At 34.3% G+C, this 21,699-nt stretch overlaps 1 protein-coding gene across 1 annotated transcript in view; it reads right to left on the bottom strand.

Moving 5' to 3' along the window:
* The window catches only part of LOC106468970 (tyrosine-protein kinase RYK-like), a 74,881-nt gene that overhangs the window by 32,037 nt on the left and 21,145 nt on the right, over positions 1-21,699 (bottom strand). The window contains exons 2-3 of the mRNA XM_022397366.1: positions 8,413-8,540; positions 1,818-1,917 (exon numbers count right to left, since the gene is read on the bottom strand). Of these exons, the coding sequence (XP_022253074.1) occupies positions 1,818-1,917; positions 8,413-8,540 (228 nt within the window). The remainder of the gene's footprint in view (positions 1-1,817; positions 1,918-8,412; positions 8,541-21,699) is intronic.

The following is a 21,699-nucleotide window of genomic DNA, read 5'->3' as shown; positions in this document are numbered from 1 at the left end:
GTCCAAAGTGTGTCCTATAGATAAATAAAATACGAAAACCTTGTCCGAAGTGTGTCCTATAGGTAAATAAAATATAAAAACATTGTCCGAAGTGTGTCCTATTGGTAAATAAAATATAAAAACCTTGCCTGCAATACTATAAAGTATAAAGTAGCATGTTCCAGAAAAAAAATACAAAAACATTGCCTGGAGTTACTGAACTTGAATCTGATCATGTGAGGGTTAAAGGTTAAGAACAGATCACATGAAAAAGGTCTGGCAGTCATTATAGAATAATGCTGAAATTAATACTTACATTTAGGCTTATCATACAATAATTGTATTGATAATTTATACCAGTCAATGAAATGGATAATCATGCTCAAGTTAAGATGGAGAGCAGATCATACAAGACTTGTGTTGATACTTAAAGCTCAAATTTCATACAAAACTCTGAGTAAACACTGTTCACCCAGATAAAATGAAATTTGTTTATTATTAATCCAGTGGAATCATATATCGTCATATTATGAATACTTTAATTGTGTTGATTAAGAAAAACTACTGAACAAACATAAATATTTTACCACGTTCACTGACTTTAAAGTAATTGTAAAAAATATCAACCAAAATATATGTTCTTGCCCCCCAGTGGCACAGCGGAATGTTTGCGGACTCACATGGCTAGAAACCGGGTTTCGATACTCGTGGTGTTTAGAGCACTGATAGCCCATTGTGTAGCTTTGTGCTTAACTTCAAACAATCAATATGTTGCTCAAGTATGTATCATGGTTTTTGACAGGCAAGCCTAAAGAATACTTCAAATACAAGATGCAGGAAACATTACACAAATTCAACATATATACTCTTTAAAAGTAGATTTTATAATGTTAATACTAATGACGAAATATATATTTTTTTTCACATGAAACATTTCAAGTTAATGCGAGTGTTTTAATTTAGATGGTTTAAATATCGCCACTATACCCTCTTTATGGCCATACTCACAATCACTCAGTCTAGATCTATTACCTATCTAACTAGTTCTGTCTTTTATAACATTTTATACACGTATTTATAGACTCACGGAGGCCTAGAACGTTCTACAAACTACAAGATGTTATGGTGTAGTAACACTCAATCAAAAACTTAGAAGTTTCTAGTGACATGACGCAATAATACAAGAAGTGCCAATTCACAACAACTAAACTATACCACGTATGATTCATACACAGTTACATAAACAAACCTGCAATATACCAAAAAATAACTGAATTTAACACTGTGTTATTTCTAAATATTGTATAATTCGTCTTGTTCTAAAGTAACTGAACCGGCCTGAGTGGACTTTGACGAAAAGAGACAATTAATTAAAGCTCTGAATATAACTGTGGTAATTAACTGTGCAACGAACATTAGTATATACGTTTTACTTGTTTTAACATAGTATTTTAAAACAAGTGGGGTGTGTGCTGTTTGTTTATTTTGAAATTTACCGCCAACAACTCACAGGCACCTACTGTAAAGAACCTGGCCCATCCGTACATAAAAAACTCACGGTGTCTAAAAACTATAAGTGACAATATTTTCAAGCATGGGTGTCCGCCGAGGGGGGTCAAGGGGTATTCATTCAGTGTGTGGGTATATATATATCCTTGATTTAGACTCCCATTGAGAAATTTCAGTGGACACTCATGGTTTCAAGTCAGTTTTTGTTTATGTTTAGAAAAACTGAAAATTACTTTTCTAGCCAGCACTTGTACGATATTATAGTCTAAAATATTTATTGATATTAGTTTGAATTCATTCTTTTTTGAAGTTATAATAATAAGACTTACCTTGCTCTTCATTTGGAATAATGCCAGTCCTTGTTATGTTTAGTTGAGGGGTCCCTAAAGCTTCTGTACTGTTGACTTCTATGGCTATTACATATGATAGCTGTTGAAATACATACACCTTACAAGTCATTAAAAATATTCAACAGGATACCACTGGAAGCTTTATAGTACATCAAAAATATTAAAATTGGTTTTAACTACAACTTTATTAACTTTTTCTCAAAATATTATGCATTCTCTGAAACTATAAAAACGAAAAGAAAAAAAATATTGTGAGAAATATAACACTGCAACATTGCAAACAATACATGTATATATACACACATACACATATATTCTATACTGCTAATAACATGTTTTAGCACATGCATCATAGTTTATCCAAGTATACAAAAAACAGTCAGACCTTAAAGTTAGCAATAAAGGACCTTTACACTCTAGATAATTATAAGATAACTATTATTTTAACCAACGTTTCGCCTTTGTGGCTTCTTTAGGGCTAGTATGCACGAAATTCTGCCAGACCTTAAATTTTCAGTCTTCTGTTTTGCAACAAACATGGTTAAAAGCATATGCACACTTTATTGAAGAGTTAAACTTGTTCAAGAATTTAGAATTGTTGTCAGCTTAGATAAACTTAATATGAGAGGCATATTGAATATTGCTATTGTAAGATTGGTAGTGGTATTATCTATGTTTATTGAAGTTATATATCTAAACACCTTATTATGGAAAACATCTTTTCTTTGAATTATAAGCTTGATAAATGATTTGAATAATAATTCTTGGTGCTATGCTAGTTTGAGCTTGCTTAATTTTGCCAAAATAATTTTAACTGAAACCGTTAAGGATCGAAATCGTACTGGTTATGTATTCCATGTTGTATTTTGAGGATTCCCGGCAATGTGAAAAATCCGGGCCCACAAAAACAGTATATTAGTGGATCTCATATACTCGGGTGTGTTTCTAGGCGGGTTTGATGGTGTAACCCAGTGTTTTCCAAACTTAAATAGCAGCGCCCTCTAAATCAGTAAAGTTACCGTTGCGCCCCCTTCGCATTAAAATAATTTTCGCAAGAGAACAGCAAAATCAATATTTTCTTTACTCGTTTTAAATAATTTCTTTAAACTCTTAAAATGTTTGTAAGGAGTGAGTAAGTATGAGAGTGAAAAAGAAAAAAAAAGCTTTGAGAGCAAAATGATAATTTTGGTAGGTTATCTTTGACTCCAACTCTTCTGTTTCTTCCATCGTTAATTTTGGGCTCTCCCGCCAGAAGGCTGTCCTCCCGTTATCATTATCATCAGAATTATTGCTATCTCCTGCCACTTCCTCTTCTGTATAATGTCCCTTGAAGTTTCTTCTGCTTTAGTAACTGTTGTTTATTTCTTCTTCTCAATATGGTGTATCTGTGTGCTTAAAACTGAAATTGGCGTTCACGACAGAACCAATCTTCTTCCTGTTCAAATTATTTGTTTACTTCTCATGCAAAATAATCATATTTACATATATATGATAGGCAGTCTTCTATGATATTCTCAGTTCCACTGAATTTTCATACAATAATAGGATAGTCCCTACAGAATGATTGGAGCTTTGACAGAAAATGTTTTGCAGGAGTAACTTTGAATTCTATATACTTTGATTGAGTTTTGCCAAAAATAATATATGTATATATAGCCTTTACTGGAGGTTTCACAACTCTCAATGAAGAAGTAGAATTCTCTGTGAATTTCTATGAATGACTATTCCAGTCTGAGAAAACATACACAATAAACAATAATATCATCCTTTTCTTGGGTACATGTGTTAGAAACATCACCTTTGGCCATTACTATAAAAAAGTAAGGGAAGTTGTATTTCTTCAAGGTATCACCTGACCCCATAGTGAAAATCATTGTTCTCTACTATCACGTTTGTATATTAGGTTGATTACATTATATTTAAACGATTTTGAATATGCAAATCAGCAAGTCACATGACAACCACAGTCACGATGGAATGGTATGTATCATAACTACACTGTGAATTTAGAATTTCCAAGATTGGAATATCCCTTTAACTTATTGGATTTGGATCAAGTTGGGGCACCATAACCTTCTAAAAAGAGACCATTAGCAAGCCATACCCCAGCCATGGTAAAGAAAGTACAGCATCATGTTGCATGTGAGAGAGAATTCACCAATATAAAGGGGAGTGGCAAATGCTATCCACATGCCCTAAGCAACAGTAGATAATATAATTAAGAAATATTTCCATCTGCAAATGAGGCCAACAGCGTATTGGTTCACCAAATGAGTCTTCCAGTCATACCATCTGTTCAACCGTTGCATATCCCAAACAGCTGGAGAATGATATAGATATTCACGCTATTTGTACAAAGTTATACTAATCAAGTTGGTTTTTGCTGCACCTATGAATTTCTGTGTGATTGGACTGTTAAATTAGGTGCTTAGAAACTGCCATCCTCATACACTATGATGAAGTCTTTTGAAATGAAAACTACAAGAATCACGATAGACATGGAATATAATGACATTGTGAAGTTCCAAAATTGGTTTATCATTATGTACTCAACCCTCTATAGTATGTTGTACTTTAGAAAAACCTTTCGCGTGAGATAGGATTTGTGATAAATTAGGTGAATGACAATAGATAATAAGGGTGAAAGAAACTTAATTGTGTCCTTAGTGAATGTTCCATGTTAAAACTACATATGCTAATATTCATGAAAAATGTTTGGTAAAGTATCTGTTAAAGAAGGGAGTAAAAAACATATAGTATACCTGAATACTACACCTTTACACTTTCGTTTTCCTTCAGGTTGTCCTGACTTTTCCTAATTTTAAAATTTAAGATTAAATTAAAAAGCTTGTGTATTTAATAAGAAATTCGTTTAAAACTGACTTGGCCCCTGCAAAACACACCACAACACAGGCGAGTACAATAAGGAATACAACATCAGTTCAAAATGGAACAGTGCTGTTACCTGCTGCCATTACAATGACAAAAGTTAACACAGCCATATTCCTTTCACTAATGTCTAGTAGGAAAGAAATGTGGACAAAACTTCAGACACTGATTCCTACACAGCTAATCAAAACAAACAAGCTACCATACAAGTTACAACCTTTGTTGTTACTACAACTGCAATTAGTTCCTTGATTGTTTTGCAGTATCTGCATTCAGGAGTCATCATCATACAACTAGCATACACAATTCCACAATCATGGACATCAGTGCCCAGCAGGAATTCACAGTCGGATTGTTGATAGGCCAACAATAGATCTCCAGCTAATCTGTGTTTTAGTGACAGAAATTCTTAGCCATATGTTTGAGACTGTCCATCTAAAATCACATCAGGCTTAGTGCTGATAATGGTGAGACAATCATGGAAAAATTGGCCATAAAACGTTGATAATATGACAGAAAATTAAAGAAACTGTGTACTTTCATTTACTCACAAATTAAAGCCACTCTCATAAAATAAAGCTGTGATCTTCAGAGGGTCAGTAGAAACTCCATCTCTGGTCATAATGTGATTGAGAAGTTCCACCTGAGTGTGAAATGGTACACACTTCCTTGGTTTCAATTACAAAATTGTCTTTCTTATTTGTTGAAATATCATTTTCAGGTTTTCAGCAACAGTCTCAAACATATGGCTAAACACCAGGACATCAGTAAAACAGACCAAGCATATTTTGCATTGCAGCCTCTTCAATGTAATCTTCTTCATATGTAAAAAGGGATGGAAACATTATACAAGTAAAATGGCATGATCTAAAACCGATATACGCAGTAAAAGGAGTCTTAAGTTTGCTCTCATAATCCAGGTCAATGTGCCAATATCTAAATGGCAGATTAATTATAAGTGTTGAACCACCAGACAAGTTCCAATGCATTCAAACATTCATTTGTCTGTGGAAGTAGAAAGGCATCAATATAAGTCACTGCATTACCCATCTGAAATCAACATAGATCATCTGCTGTATTTCATTGCTTGTTATGTTTAATTGAATGAGCATTGTCTGCAGGCATGTGATGGTGAGTTACATTTGTCTGACCCAGTTAGCCTCCTGGCTTCAAAAATACTCTGTAATACACAACTGTGCTTCTGTTAGTGTCTTGAACCCAAATCACTTACACAATCACCAAAGAGTAATCTCAAATATGTCATCATCTATGTATTTGTTCTCAGATACAATATGATAGAAACAACGTTAATGATACTAATAGTCTTAGTCTCATCCAATTTGCTTCCAATAGGAAACTGAGTAGTTGATTGGTCATTATGTAGAACTTTCACACGACTTCTTCACCTATTAGATTAATCAATTGTTCCAACTAATGTTGCCTAATTTCTAGACAGGAAACAGTACATGTCATGCATTGGCTTTACACCACAGTCCACAGTGCTTATGAACTAAACCTCATTCACAGTAAGCCATGGAAAACCATTTGCATACAGATAGGTACTGTGACTCTCTCCACAACAAACACTCATGCAGTCCATTGCTCTTTGGTCTGGACTGTCCAGAATCAACTGCCTTTTTCATAGAAATGCAGTTTCCTTGTTGCACAGATAAAACTGACAACTTCCACATTTAATTCATCCCTAGAGTATCAGTTGTAGAGATTACTACTTATGTGCCTAGCTGATAACACCTAAACGTAGTTGGAGACGTATCTCTACAGTCACGTCTAATTGAAGCTGGCTGGAACACTGGCTTCAGTTGGAGTACATGATAAACAGTGAGAATTTCGGCAGTGTTCTGGCAGGATCTGTATTAATCATGAACTTTATCTCTTGCCCCTATATCTTTACAAGCACATACCAAACGCCAAATAGCCCTGAGAGAACTGGGCTTATAACCAAATGTTTTGCACAAGCTCTTTCCTGCACTATTCCCAGTTGGTGGTCAGATCTGACTTGACATCTGTTAGAAGCAGAAAGAACTAAAACTTGAATAAAATAATATCCCCATAATTTTCAGAAGCCATTACAGGGTATGCTTGCCCATGTAAATAATGCACGTTGTCTATAGAAGCTGCCAAAATCTTGAAGGGATCCTTACTATGAACCTTGAACTCAGTCTGGTGAATAGCCCTGATTCCGCCCAGCAAAATTCAATGAAACGTGGCTACAGTTATATTCCTGTTTCAGTGTTTATCCTTGCTCAAGTGCTTCATAAAACCAAATGTAGGTTGGACCATCCAATTCTAAAGCAACTATTGCATCATTTGTTCCTGAGTACAGCCATCCCAAGCAATGACCTGTTTGAAATTCTTATGGAAGCAATCCAGGTGCTCTTTAGCTGTATCCTTTAATGTTAGATAGAGACTTGTTTAGCCCCTCTAGCATGGGCATATGAATGCAACATAAACTTTTCTCCCTCAGATTTCTGGCCTACATGAGGGTCAGTCATCCTAAATGTTGAGGGTACAGTGTAACAGGCGCAAACAGGGGCTCCTACATTCAGACAATCACATTAGCTCATTGTTTCTGGGTGCCAGAATGATGAGTTACTGAAGGCAGTCACCCATAAGCTGTGCACGATCTCCAGTCTCTCCATAAACTATGTTGATCCACAGCTCTCTACAGGCTAACCACTGGGACTCTGGGATCGTCGATCCACAGCTTTCTACAGGCTAACCATTGGGACACTGGGATCGTCGATCCACAGCTCTCTACAGGCTAACCACTGGGACTCTGGAATCGTCGATCCACAGCTCTCTACAGGCTAACCACTGGGACTCTGGAATCGTCGATCCACAGCTCTCTACAGGCTAACCACTGGGACTCTGGAATCGTCGATCCACAGCTCTCTACAGGCTAACCATTGGGACTCTGGAATCGTCGATCCACAGCTCTCTACAGGCTAACCACTGGGACTCTGGAATCGTCGATCCACAGCTCTCTATAGGCTAACCGTTGAGACTCTGGGATCGTCGATCCACAGCTCTCTACACACTAACCACTGGGCTTTCTTAATCGGAAGGCTATTCATAACAGACTTTTACGAAACATCAAATATTTTGTTTTAAAACGTCTGTTTTATAGCTTCTTTGATAAACAGACAGAAATATCAGCCATGTATAATACTTAAACTATCTGCAAGTATTGAATGCAAAACTGTCTGTTAAGGTAGAATTATACGTATATATATATATATATGTTCGAAATAATCAATAAATGAAATACTATAACATGTGCATATCGTCACTGTTGTTCCTCATGCTCCCGCCCTCTTACCATCGGCTAAGGTAGACAAGAAGAGAATAATAACATTTTCTGATGTTCACTGTTTAGGCTACTAATACAGGGCTACCACTACAGAACAACATTTATTCTAAAAAAGCGCCAAACTACGATACAAATATTTCCATTGGTTAAGCACCCAACCATAACTGGCCCACCGCTGTGTACATCCAATTAGATTTACTTGCGCATAATCAGTATCAATTAAACAAAGTAGCACATTAAAACTAACTTAAAAAATATTCGACATTTTTTCGTCTTTTAAGCGTATTGGGGAGGAAGGTAAAGTGTTAAGAATTATGTTATAAGAAAGAAAAATTCCAAACTATTTCGACTTACCTGGCTGTTACCGAGGCTCTGCCATGTAAAATGTAACTCGGAAATGTTGGCTTGAACAACGACTTCAAACTTGAGAGCATAGTCATTGACTTGTCCTTTCCGTACATAGTATAGTTCAGAATTTAGCCCTAAAAATATAATTAATAAATAATGTATTATGTATTATATTTAGCTTAATTACAACATAGTATTACATATGTTTAAATAGCTTGTTATTTTTCCAAGTATGCTCAACTCATCCTACTCTGTAAACTCACCATATATAAAATGCATTAATAACTCTGAAACATGTTTATTTTTACATAACTACTTCTGTTGTGTTTGTTTGTTTGTAATTAAACACAAAGCTACACAATGGGCTATCTGTACTCTGCCCACTATGGGTATCTAGTCCACAGACATACCGCTGTGCCACTATTCTATTTCTGTTGTGATGAAATAAAAAGAGAAAATGATGGGGTGCCATTAATGATTCTAGAGTAAAAGTACATTATGTATCTCTCATGTTTAAGTAAAATGCTTTACTTACAAGTATGATACATTTAAACACTGGTAAAACATCTTACAGCATTATTTCTTCAGTTTAGCATATGGCTAATATTCTACTAACTTCGTGTATACTATTTCACTATAGGATAATTATATGGGTAAAGTAGAGAAAACTGTAAAACTTTAAAAATACTATTCTGATTTTCACTTGGTGAGATGCACAACATACTTTAGATACAATACTACCAAAACAATTAGAAGGACCTGACAATAAAGTACAGTTTTACCAATACCAAGCCGCATATTGAATTCTCAGTTGGTGAGATGCACAACATACTTTAGATACAATACTACCAAAACAATTAGAAGGACCTAACAATAAAGTACAGTTTTACCAATACCAAGCCGCATACTGAATTTTCACTTTAGAAAAATCAAAGATCTTCTTCCACCATAAAAATCGCCCTCTCATAAACCAGCAGCTCATCTACCAAAAGGGCTTTATAACCAGCTTCTTGATCTGAATAATAGGATTGGTTATAACTTTTATTGCCCACTTAAAACTAAAAGTGCATAGTATCTTCAGTACCGACACGTCTGGAACCTTGGACCCTTCGATCTGTAGCTAAGCAACGTGAAGAAAGAAATGCTTTTACCTATTGTGAAAGTCTATGTTAAATTTTTTTTACGTTCAATATTTCTCTTTTGATGGCTTGAGTAACGTTTTACTGAAGGTAAATTAGTCTAAACTTTTTCATTACATCGCTCAAGACATTATCCAAAGATAGATAAAAGGGGGACGTCCAGGGGATTAGAACCTTTCCTTTTTCCAGAATAAAAAAACAAAAAGACAATAACAGAGACTTTGTAAAGCAGTTTGTGAAGCTCTAAAGTCAGCACTAATTATTCTATACCGTTAATGAAAATTGTAACAGAAAATCTGTTATTATTATTTTGAAAATAATAATGATATACATTTATTTTATCAAATAACATGTAACTAAAGAATAACACGTATTGTTACAACTAATGCAAAAGAGCATTAAACTTATATCCTGGACTAAGATACTGTTAGCTACCTATTTTAAAACGTTTGTTGGTGTAGCATGACTTGTTAAATACGACCCGTTTACACGAGGTGGATATTTAATAAATTCTATATAATCTATTTTAATATAGCTGTTATCACAGTTTATAATCTGAACATTGATATAAAATATATAGGATGTATTTCTGTGGTATATACTCAATATATTCATAATTTAAATTCCTTAGGAAATTTTTTTAAAGGATATTTTTTCTGTAGAAGAATACAAAAGAAAGTAATTAGTTTAAAACAACAGAACTGTTCGTTCTAACCAACTGAATACGCTGAATTACATTTATCTAGAGTTAAAATAATAATAACAATAAACACATTTGTATTTAACGTATATTTAAAACATTGATAAATGCTTAGATCATTATTCAAGACCATTTTACATGTATTATAAAGAGTATCTGGTCATATAAGGAGGAAATGACAAGTATCCTTTCTTTTCTGTTCTTTATATATTTTTTACAGAAACAACATGCTCCCTGTAATAGTTTTATTCAACTGTTAGGAATCGCTTGGAACAAGTTAATTGTAACTAACGTTATACGTGCAGCCAGGCGGTTGCGAAGTGGGAAAAATGACAATTATTTAGTATGCAGGTTGGAAGGTTGGAGATACTTATAATTTTTTTTATTCATGGAATATATACATTCGAAACTATTAAGTCTGTCTCTTAGCGTCGGAAATTTTTATTTATTGTTAACACAAAACGGCTCAAACTATTTCTTTACTCACTGAAGATGTATTTGTAATATATTGTAAAATAGTGATTCTAAATTATATGATTTTTATATTTATATCCTATGATCTTGTGTTGGATTTAGACAAATATTGTTATTTCCAGTGAAAACGAACACGCCAATAAACATTAACTTTGTAAGTTTCCGTTAACAAGTTAATAGCTAATTATAATAGTACAATGTGAGATTAGAATCGAGTTGTTAAAGCATATAACTACAACGGATGCCATCAAAACTCAATTTCAAAATCATAAGAATTCATCTAATCAAATTAGCTAAACATTCTGTGGATTTTAAAGAGCAGAGGTGTTTCAAACAAATTAACAAACTACGTAGTAGTTGTTCCGTCACTTGTAAGGCAACTTGCTGATTGACTGCCTCAGGCGATAGGGGGAGGGGAAGAGGTAAAGACAATAACGTTCATGAAGTGGCACTAGATGGCGCGGTGTTATGGGGAGGGATGACATAATAGTTCCACGAAGTAGCACAAGAGGGCGAGTTGCTAATGGAGGGATAGGACAACGAGGTCATCTATATCTGTGATGAACATGCAGATAGTTCGCGAGCGAACCACCAGAGGGTGATGTAGATCAACAGATATCAACGTTTCTGAACATGTGATTACGTCATCAACTTTAAAGTTTTCGTTTCAGTAACAATCAAAGCCTTAAAATTAATAAATTATGTAACTTGCATATTGTACCTTTTAGAATTATACTTATTTATCTTGCACACTCTTTAAAAGGACGGAATGATGCGGACAGTGTTACTAAGGTACTATAGGTGGATAGTGCTACTAAGACCAGTGTTACTGTAGTTCCATAGGACGTCATTGTGTGGTGTCTCAACTTATGTGTATAGTTCTGAGTTATATATTTAATTATATTACGTATATTTTATAAACATATGTAAAAGTTAATATCACTAATTCATTTCAATAACATAGGTCTTAAAAATAACTTTACAATTATGCTATTATGACACTGTTACATAAGTCATGTCTATATCACACATTGTTAAGAGTGAACAAGTTTATTGTTTAATCAACAGTATTTTACTCACATAGTGGGAATGTAATGAGACAGGAGTTGAACTAGTAGTACAGGTATAGGCTGTTGAGGTGTATGTGTCACTTTAAACTTATGAAATATAACATTTCTTATCAATTCATACTCTGCTGAGATGTGTTTTACTCTAACTTATGGGGTATAACAATTCTTCTCAATTCATATACTGCCGAGATGTGTGTTACTTTAACTTATGGGGTATAACATTTCTTCTCAATTCATAGACTGCTGAGATTTGAGTTACTTTAACTTATGGGGTATAACATTTCTTCTCAATTCATATACTGCTGAGATGTGTGTTACTTTAACTTATGGGGTATAACATTTCTTCTCAATGTTGGCCTTATCCTCTTATCAAATATCAAAAATTATATACATCAACAGTGTATACTGTTCACATATTATCACTAGATATTCAGGTATATTTAATGCACTTCTTCAAAATTTTTGCTCAACAAAGGTTTAAAAATTCAATGCTCTATTTATAAAATGGTGAATTTGTTATTAACTCCCAAGTTATCAACTTATTTATACACCATTCGCTATTAGTGATGTTCGCATGTTGCATGATATTGAGTAATTGTATATTTTGAACTGTTAAAAAACTCAGTGTAAGAACTCGTTGAAAATAAAATTTAAGCGAAATCATTAATTTTCTTAGAAAATACATAGAATATTCCAGCAGTAATTAGTGGATTAATTGCAATATTGAAAGCATTTTTGTTAACTTTTTTTTTTTTGTCCTGACAGGATCCCTGTAACCAACAGTGGTGAACACACAAGTAACTTGGTGTATAGATACTTTAGAAAAATATTTTTAAAATGTCAGTGGTGTTTGCATAATTCTAGACTTCAACCTTCAAATGCAAGACCTCGTAAGCACTGGGAATTTGCGAATTTCGTGGTTTTTACTTTAGCACAAAGCTGCACATTATTTATGCTGTATCACTGTTGTGACCGGACCCCTATTTTAGTGCTATAAGCGTTGAAATTTATTGCTGAACGATCTTTGCAAAATAAATGCTCAGGCAATATTGAAAAAATTATTAATTTTCGGTATGTAAATTTCAAATTAATTGATATGATTTGATTTTGCACAACAATAAATCGGTATTAAAATACTGAACCAAAAAACGCAAGATTAGGATTAAGAAATACATTGAACAAGTTAGAAAAAGCATAACCTTGTTAAATTCGAAAATTCTCGATGAGAATATTTCCATACTGGTTGTACTTGCGGAATCCCAATTGAATAGGTGAAAACTGAGATATATAATTTTTAAGCTTTGCTGAATTAACAGTTTTTAAGACCTAAGTTACACAAACAGTTTTTCTCGAGGAATAACATTAATAGTTTCTTAACTGATTTTCATCTATACGTTGTAAGAGAAAAACAATAAATTTAAACTTAAAAATTTCCTTTATCTTGTTTTGAACGGTTTCCTTTTTAGTCGCTATAGACAAGACAGATGATGCGGAATTAGTGTCATAATAACAATTAAACAGAAATACAATGTTTGAGATTTATCGAAAAGAAAATTATAATTTGTAAACTTATTTATAAATGTAACCTGAAGCACCTATAACGCAGTTGGGCTTCAGATTTTAAACATAGGTAGGATTATTTTAAAAATTCCCCCTCTTCCTCGGGGATGGGTCAGCAATAAATTATCGGACTTACGTGGCGAAAATCCGGGGCTCAGTTATCCGCGGTGGACAAAGCGCAGATAGCCCATTATGTAGCTTTGCGCTAAATACCAACAAGTTAAGATCCAAAAAACAAACTTCTATTGCAGAAACTTCAGAGTGATCAAATTGATATTTCTAAAGAAACTAGAAGGAATTAGATTGTGAGTTTATATGTTAGATATAATAGGTATTTTTACTGACCGCATACATAATGAAAGAAATACTGAAGCACAGTTGAATGTCGCTGGTTTTGTACATAAAGAATACAAAGTAAATTAGAAAAATAACAGCGGGTGATAAAATGTGATTTTCTAGAGGAAAAGAACCACCTGAGATCAGCGACACGAGTCAAGACATCGATACAGCTAGCACTAAACTAGGTAACTGTTTTTATTTGTGAGAGGCAAAAGAGTCATATCGTCCACTTAATCAAAAAAAAAAAGGAGAGTTGTAAATCCAGTACAGTACTACTTTGTTTGAATTATTTCACCACTAATATTGATCTACGCTATTGCAAACATCATTTTAATCCTTATTCTTAATGGGAAAATGAACTTATTTTTAACACTTTGACATCATTCTATGTCCTTAGTTTGGACAAATCATGTCATGTTGTGTTATAAAAGCAAAAAACATTTTGTTCTTAATGCCACACACCCCTGGCAAGTTCTATGAACGCCGTAGCATCAAATTTTAACATGTTATTTTAAGATATATTTCCATTTATTTATGAGTTTTATATTCTGGAATACTGAACAAAAACCGATATGAAACTGTCTTTAATCACAGAAAAGTTCCTCTTACTACAGTCTACTCTTGTAATATTCTCTTATATGAAAACAATACCTCCTTATCCCAGTTATAAAACCATAATAAGTTCCTCCTACTACAGTCTACTCTTATAATATTCTCTTATATGAAAACATTACCTCCTTATCCCAGTTATAAAACTTTAATAAGTTCCTCCTACAGTCTACTCTTGCCATATTCTCTCATGCGAAAACATTACTTCCTTAACCCAGTTATAAAACCTTAATAAGTTCCTCCTACTACAGACTACTCTTGTAATATTCTCTTATATGAAAACATTACCTTCTTAACCCAGTTATAAAACCTTAATAAGTTCCTCCTACTACAGTCTACTCTTGCTGCCTTCTCTTATGCGAAAACATTACCTCCTTAACCCAGTTATAAAACCTTAACGTCATTCTCGTTTTGCAATAGGAATAATAATAATAATTGATTTCCGATATGAGAAAATTTATTTTCCTACATAATATTTTTGTCTTATTAGAAAATATTTATCAAATTCACAAGGAGATCAACAAATAGGATCTCTGACCACTTTAAGTTTACTTCAGGTGCTGTTCACCCATGATAGGTAATAAGTATGTTAAGAATCTTTTCTTAGTAAAAGAGATCTAGCCCCTGCTGTGGAATGTTGTATATAAAGTAACATGCCAGCTCATCTTAAAGGCAATTGTATGTTTATATACGTTAATAGTAAGTAACGATCAAAACACTAGAAATTTGTGATAACGCCCAAACGTGACACTTTAACGTTCAACTACTTTTTATCTCGCTGTTGATATTCTTCTTATTATATTTCTATAGCACAAGATGTTTTAGTACATGTTTTCTTTTAAACTTAAGGTAACTTATGTATTCGGGCTACCAGTAAACAAGTGTTTTGGATAATACAAAACGACATACTGCTTTCGGTTTGGGCGTGGCCCAGTGCTTAAATTGTCGGGATGTGAATCAAAATGGTCCATGTTTCGTGTGCGGTTGCCACAAAATCGCGCTCGGCACTTTGAGGCCATAGGTATGTTATAAGAGTGGCGATCGAGTCCTACTATTAGAACAGCCCAAGAGTTTGTGATGGTTGATTCTTGACTGTTTGTTTCCTCTCTAGCCTATTAGATAAAAAAAATAAAAATAGAGATGATTATGCACAGACAACCCTTTGTGTAACTTTGCACTAAAATTCTGAAACAAATAAAAAGTTACAAATACAAATTAAATGCTTCGTGCAGCGGATTGTGTGGATAGATTGTTAATCCAAGTAAACTAATGGATAATTATTTTGTATTTTATCATAATAGCATCGTGTTCAAAAACCAAAATGTTTGAATTAATTAGATATATGTGAAAACATTTTTTGTTATGTTTCGTCACGATATACGTTTCTTCATTGGTGTTATTTCAACGGTTTAAAACACATTAGTGTTATATAATCAATTTGTGAGGTAAACGTAAAGCTATGTATAGTAGTGGTGAAAATTACTCACAGCTCGAACAACGCTTCTTAGCTACCTAAAGGAATGGTAATTTATCTTCCATCCAGGAAGGTCATGGATTTACCTCATATGGAAATGACCTGTATATTTCGATTCACGAGATTCTTCTCCTAATAACACAATTCCTAAAGTAAAGACATTGGCATTCCGTGATTAATGATCAGTGGATCTCCAGTAAGTTGAGTAGGCTAGCACTGATGCTGAGGCAAGGCTTTGAATAAGATTACCGAACGCCCGTTAACATGTATCTTCCCCACAGAACGGGTGTAATTTCTCAAATATCATGTGGATAGCGTGAGGTGCGAGCACATGCCAAAATGTCCTTTAACTTTATATATGCTATACGGTGTTGGCCAAAAGATTACCGAACGCCCGTTAACATGTATCTTCCCCACAGAACGCGTGTAGTTTCTCAAATATCATGTGGATAGTGTGAGGTGCGAGCACATGCCAAAATGTCTTTTAACTTTATATATACTATACGGTGTTGGCCAACTACGTACATCATTTTCTTCACCAAGTATATTTGTAAAACTACAAAAAAGCATCACGACTACTGTGGAATAAGGCTTAAATGTATTTACATTACGTGCTAAGCACATTTTTAACAGGCCATCCAAGTATCCATGGATGTCTATCTATGAGATATGTATATTGCCCACATATATACACATAAGTAAAATGTTTGTTTGTTTCAGAATTTTCTTGCAAAGTTGCAAGAATGGTTAGCTACGCATAGTTTTGAACTGATAGACTAGAGAGAAGGCAGGTCGTCAACAGCCCTCATCGTCAAATCCTTGGCTGCCGTTGTCTGACTAAATAGTGGGATTTAAACGTCACTATTATAACGTCCCCAATGTGCAGAGCATGTTGTTGCGGCAACAGACAGCGAATCACGAATCCTCAAATTCATAGTCTGGGTGTGCTAACCACTTGGACACCCCTAGCCAAACGTGCAAAGGACAGTCTGCATTTATAATATTAGTCCTACGACAAGGCAATAAAACAATGTTAATCTGTCCTCTAGCTTAGGTCATTGTTATGCATATTAGGTATCTGATGAAGGTTCCCGTAATCTAAAAATGCAAATGTTTGATAATTCAGCATATATATATATATATATGTATAGTGATCTCACACAATCTTATCTGTCACAGATGTCACTTCTAAGTGAATCACAGAGTTTAAAGTGCTCCAAATTGTTCATAAACAAAGGATAGGCTTTAAAAAAACACATTTGGGTGTTTCACTTCGCTTTTTCTGACGCAATCCCGGATAGATTAAGACTTTTTCTCTGGAGCAATGAGTATCGCTCAAATTTTTGTATTCGGTTCTTTTCTTCCTTTTTGACTTATAACTGCCATTACCTTGCAGGCTTCTTCCTGTTTGGAAAAAGCAATATTGTGATATACCCGAATTGATGCCAAGTTAAAGTATTATAACGTATGGTATTGATGTTAATTCGTGGAACTCACTAGTTTAAATTTTCTCTCTTCTTTAAGGTGACCAAGTTTTAGATTGTATAGAAACCATCACAACTCCTGATTAGTTAGTTAGTCACATGTAAATTTCTGTACTAAAGATCTTCCAGTCAACAATATTTTAGTATGGATTCGGGAAATTATGTTTCACAGCATCTTATTCACCAACTTAGTTCTGTGTATGCCCAGATATTCATATCATACTTCCATCTGAGACTGCAGCTGTACCCTGGTTGGTATTCTTTGGATGTTGCAAGTGACACACACAATGTACTGATTTTAGTAATACGTCGTGAATCTGTGTGAAAAATAATGTAACCTCAGTAATATTTGCTAATGAAATTTATTCCCAAAATGTAGTTTCTCCTGCTTATATCTCCCACACTTCACATTGCAGGCGTAGAGAAAACTTACAATATTTATCTTCAATCCTGCTTGAACACTCCTGCTTAAACTGTGGGGCTAATTTAGTTGAGCGTAGCCAGGTGGTTAGCGTATCTGGACTGTGAGTCAGAGGTCCTGTAGTTCGCGACTCGTTACAGCAACATCTTATACCGCACTTTGGGGTCGTGAATGTATTATAAGAGTGACGGTCAAATCCATCTGTTCGATCAAACAAAAGTAGTCCAAGAGTTGGTGGTGTGTTCTATTGACCAGCTGCCTTCCCTCTAGTCTATCAGCTCAAAATTATGGATGGCTAGCAGATAGCCCTTCTGTAGCTTTGCTCGAATATCCGAATCAAATAAATAAACTGTGAGATTAATGTTTTATCTTATGAATAGCTGTAAATCTATGGGAAACAGCACATGTTCTGAAGCAGAAAAATTGATCCTAGTACAATGATTATTGATGTTTTCTAACAAAACTTTACTTTTAAGACAATGTCTTTGATCATTGTCATCTATACAATGTATTTTCTAGCCAGAATAACGAAAAGTTTAATTTTGGTCTTATACATCAATATTTAAGATAAGTTTCAAACTTGAATAGCTTTCTTTACGATAAAACTACATTGCACCTGCTCAAACTGTAACAAAAATAAAAGATACAAGTTAGTTTACTAAATGATAAAACATACATTAAAAGACATTCTAAATAAATTATTATTTTCTATAATTAAAAAAGAAGCTTTTGTTGCAAAATAGATATTTTGTTCAATATTTTTTCCATGAATTATGCAGTTGGCTTCATATTCTTGAAATTTGTACAAAAAAATGTAGAAACTTTATGAAGAGTTTAGGTTATATAAGTACATTAACGAAGCATCAGAAGTAGTTACAAGTCAAAATAAGAAGTGATTGTAAAGCAGATTATTGAAAAACTATGAAAAATGGACAGAATTCTTGTAAATGTTAGAGTGTAGCGTTTAGATAGCGTTTGTGTGAAGTCTTAGTAATAAATAAGAGTTTGTTTTTATTGTAGTGTAGATCTTAAGCTACTTACCCAAAATAACAGTCGAAGTAAGATTCATGACTGTTTTGAGATAAATATGTAGATTTGCTATTTAGTATTTTCAACCAGCATACATATAAACAATAAACGTCCAGGTGAAAGACGCTAAGGTTTAGGCATGATTTTTCCAAGTTATAGGCTGTGTAGGGCAACAAGTCAGCATTCTACATGGGACAGAAGGAGGGCGACCAGTCAGTGTTTTACACGGGACAGACGGAGGGCAACAAATCAGTATTCTACACGGACAGAAGGAGGGCAACCCGGCAGTATTCTACATTGGACAGAAGGAGGGCAACCCGGCAGTATTCTACATTGGACAGAAGGAGGGCAACCCGGCAGTATTCTACACGGATAGAAGGAAGGCAACCAGTCAGTATTCTACACGGGATAGAAGAAGGGCAACCTGTTAGTATTCTACACAGGAAAGAAAGAGGGCAACCTGTCAATATTCTACACAGGAAAGAAGGAGGGCAACTAGTCAGTATTCTACACCGAGCAGAAGGAGGGCAACCAGTTAGTATTATACACGGGATAGAAAGAGGGCAACCTGTTAGTATTCTACATGGGATAGAAAGAGGGCAACCAGTCAGTATTCTATACGGGATAGAAGGAGGGCAACCTGTTAGTATTCTACACGGGATAGAAAGAGGGCAACCAGTCAGTATTCTATACGGGATAGAAGGAGGGCAACCTGTTAGTATTCTACACGGGATAGAAGGAGGGCAACCTGTTAGTATTCTATACGGGACAGAATGAGGGCAACCAATCAGTATTCTACACGCACGGATATAAGATTGAAAACAGATATGCCTAAACCACTTGGTTGTTTATTCCATTATGTGCATAAGGTGTCATTCAGGTGTACAAAACGAAAGAGAAAGAAAGCAGCAAATTAGAACAGAATTGAATTGTATTAATATTCTATAAATGTAGACTGACGAAACACAAGATAAGGCACGTCAAGAATGATTATGAACAGCGAGAAAACCGTGAGAATATACAACTTCACCAAAATAAAAATATATTAGACCAAATCCACTTATATTCGAAGATGCTCACATTACCGAACTACAAATACATCTTGAATTACTTTTTGTAAAGGGAAAATATGAAAATAAAACGTGTTTAAGATTCTTTGTTTACAATCTCTTATATTTTGATGGCCGAAAGATCTAAAAAGCAAAATAATAAAAATTGAAAGTAAGAAAAATACTTGGGATGAATGAAATTTAAACGGACATAGGGACATTCGTACCATGAAAAAATATATACAATTAAAGATGTTACGAAAATGTAAGCCGACGCTTCGATATAAAGCTGCTACTACCCATAAGCTAGAGTGAAAACGCGAATCAGCATTGCTTGGTATTGTTCTGCGTTAATTTTCTAATATTTCTCATTTCTTTCAATATCAGAGTACATTGGGCTAAAAATGTAGGTTTTAGCATTAGTAACCTTTTCCTTCGTGTAAAATTAAATTGTGTTGGAGTTTTTTATATATTTGTATTTAGCTTAGTCTTAACAAGTTTTTTAGAATACACTATGAAGTATGTTTAGTGAAAGACTCTAATGTGGTTTCCCGAAAACGAGAAGCTCTTTTTATTTCATTATACAGTTTAAGGTTTCAATAACAACGAGAAGGCCAGCAGCTATCTTCAGAGAAGAGGCTTACGTTGAAATCCAATACGATTCAAGCAGAGTTTCTTTGTATTTTCTTTTAAGACTTACAGATACTGAGCATTCTATTGAATAGTTTTTTTTTCTAATTTCTACCTCCTTTAGAATAATTGTAAACGGCAGTTCTACAAAAAATTATCAGTTTAATTAATTTTTTTCACTACATATCACACGTTTACGTATATTGTTTGATTACGTATAGGTCTTATCGCTCACGCTACTAACTCTAAATTAGTAAAATAACATAAATATCTCACAAATCTTTAGTGCTTTCTCTCGAACTACATAGAAGTGTAGAGAAAGCAAGATGACAAAAATGCTTTGTTTGTTTTTTTTAGAGCAAAACCACTTTAGGCTATCTGCTGTATTCATCGCAGGGAATAGATCCCCACATTTTAGCGTTGTAAATCCACAAACTTACCGCTGTCTCACTGGGGAACAACAAAAATGCACTCACAGGAATGGAGAAGAATTGTTCAACATTTCTAAACTTTGGCTGAAGTTTACAATAAAACTCAATTATTATAGAATTAATAATTACAGATGAATTAGCTTCAAAATATTTTGTCTTTCTTTGTTTTCATTGTGACAGTGAAAAAATCTACTTTCCAGACATTATACTACGCACTTTTTCATAAGGCCTTATAGGTTAAGAAATTTGGTAGTATTTCTTGACATTCTTTTAAAACGAAATTCAAGAACCATCACCATAATGGTAAACAATATTCCCCAAAGAGTTATTCATCGCTCAGTTCATGTCATCATATTGTAAGAAACAATAGTCTCATTTTGCGTAATATGACATTTCTACAATCCTCCTCCCAAGTGAGATATCTGAATGAACTATATGCACCTCGTTTGATGACCGTAGCTATGGTATTTGCTGAACAAACCATTTCCCCAACTCATAGTCTTTATTTGTTTTTTGTAACATTTATGGATGGATTTGAGGAAATTGTGCGCGGTAGAAAAATACTTCTTTGGTTATTCTTTATTTAAGCATCTTTCTTTAAATGTATACGGACTCTTAGCGTTTTGGGCCTCCCGGTGGCTCAGAGGTACGTCTCATGGATTATAACGCTAAAAATCTAGTTTTAATACTCGCAGTAGGCACAGCACACATAGCCGATTGTGTAGCTTTGGGTTTAATAACAAACAAGTTTAGTCTTTTGGGAAGAGCAAGTCTTTTACTAGACGATAGAACTTTTTATATTAAGATAAACCAAGGTTAAACTAAGAATTAACCCAGATAAGAGGCAAACAAAATCTACCAGTCGCCTACGTAAACAACCCTTT

Source organism: Limulus polyphemus, unplaced genomic scaffold (assembly GCF_000517525.1).
Source record: "Limulus polyphemus unplaced genomic scaffold, Limulus_polyphemus-2.1.2 Scaffold3240, whole genome shotgun sequence".
In the NCBI taxonomy this organism is placed as follows: Eukaryota; Metazoa; Arthropoda; class Merostomata; order Xiphosura; family Limulidae; genus Limulus; species Limulus polyphemus.
The sequence above is the reverse complement of the archived record's forward strand: the minus strand, read 5'-3'. Positions and strand labels throughout refer to the sequence as shown.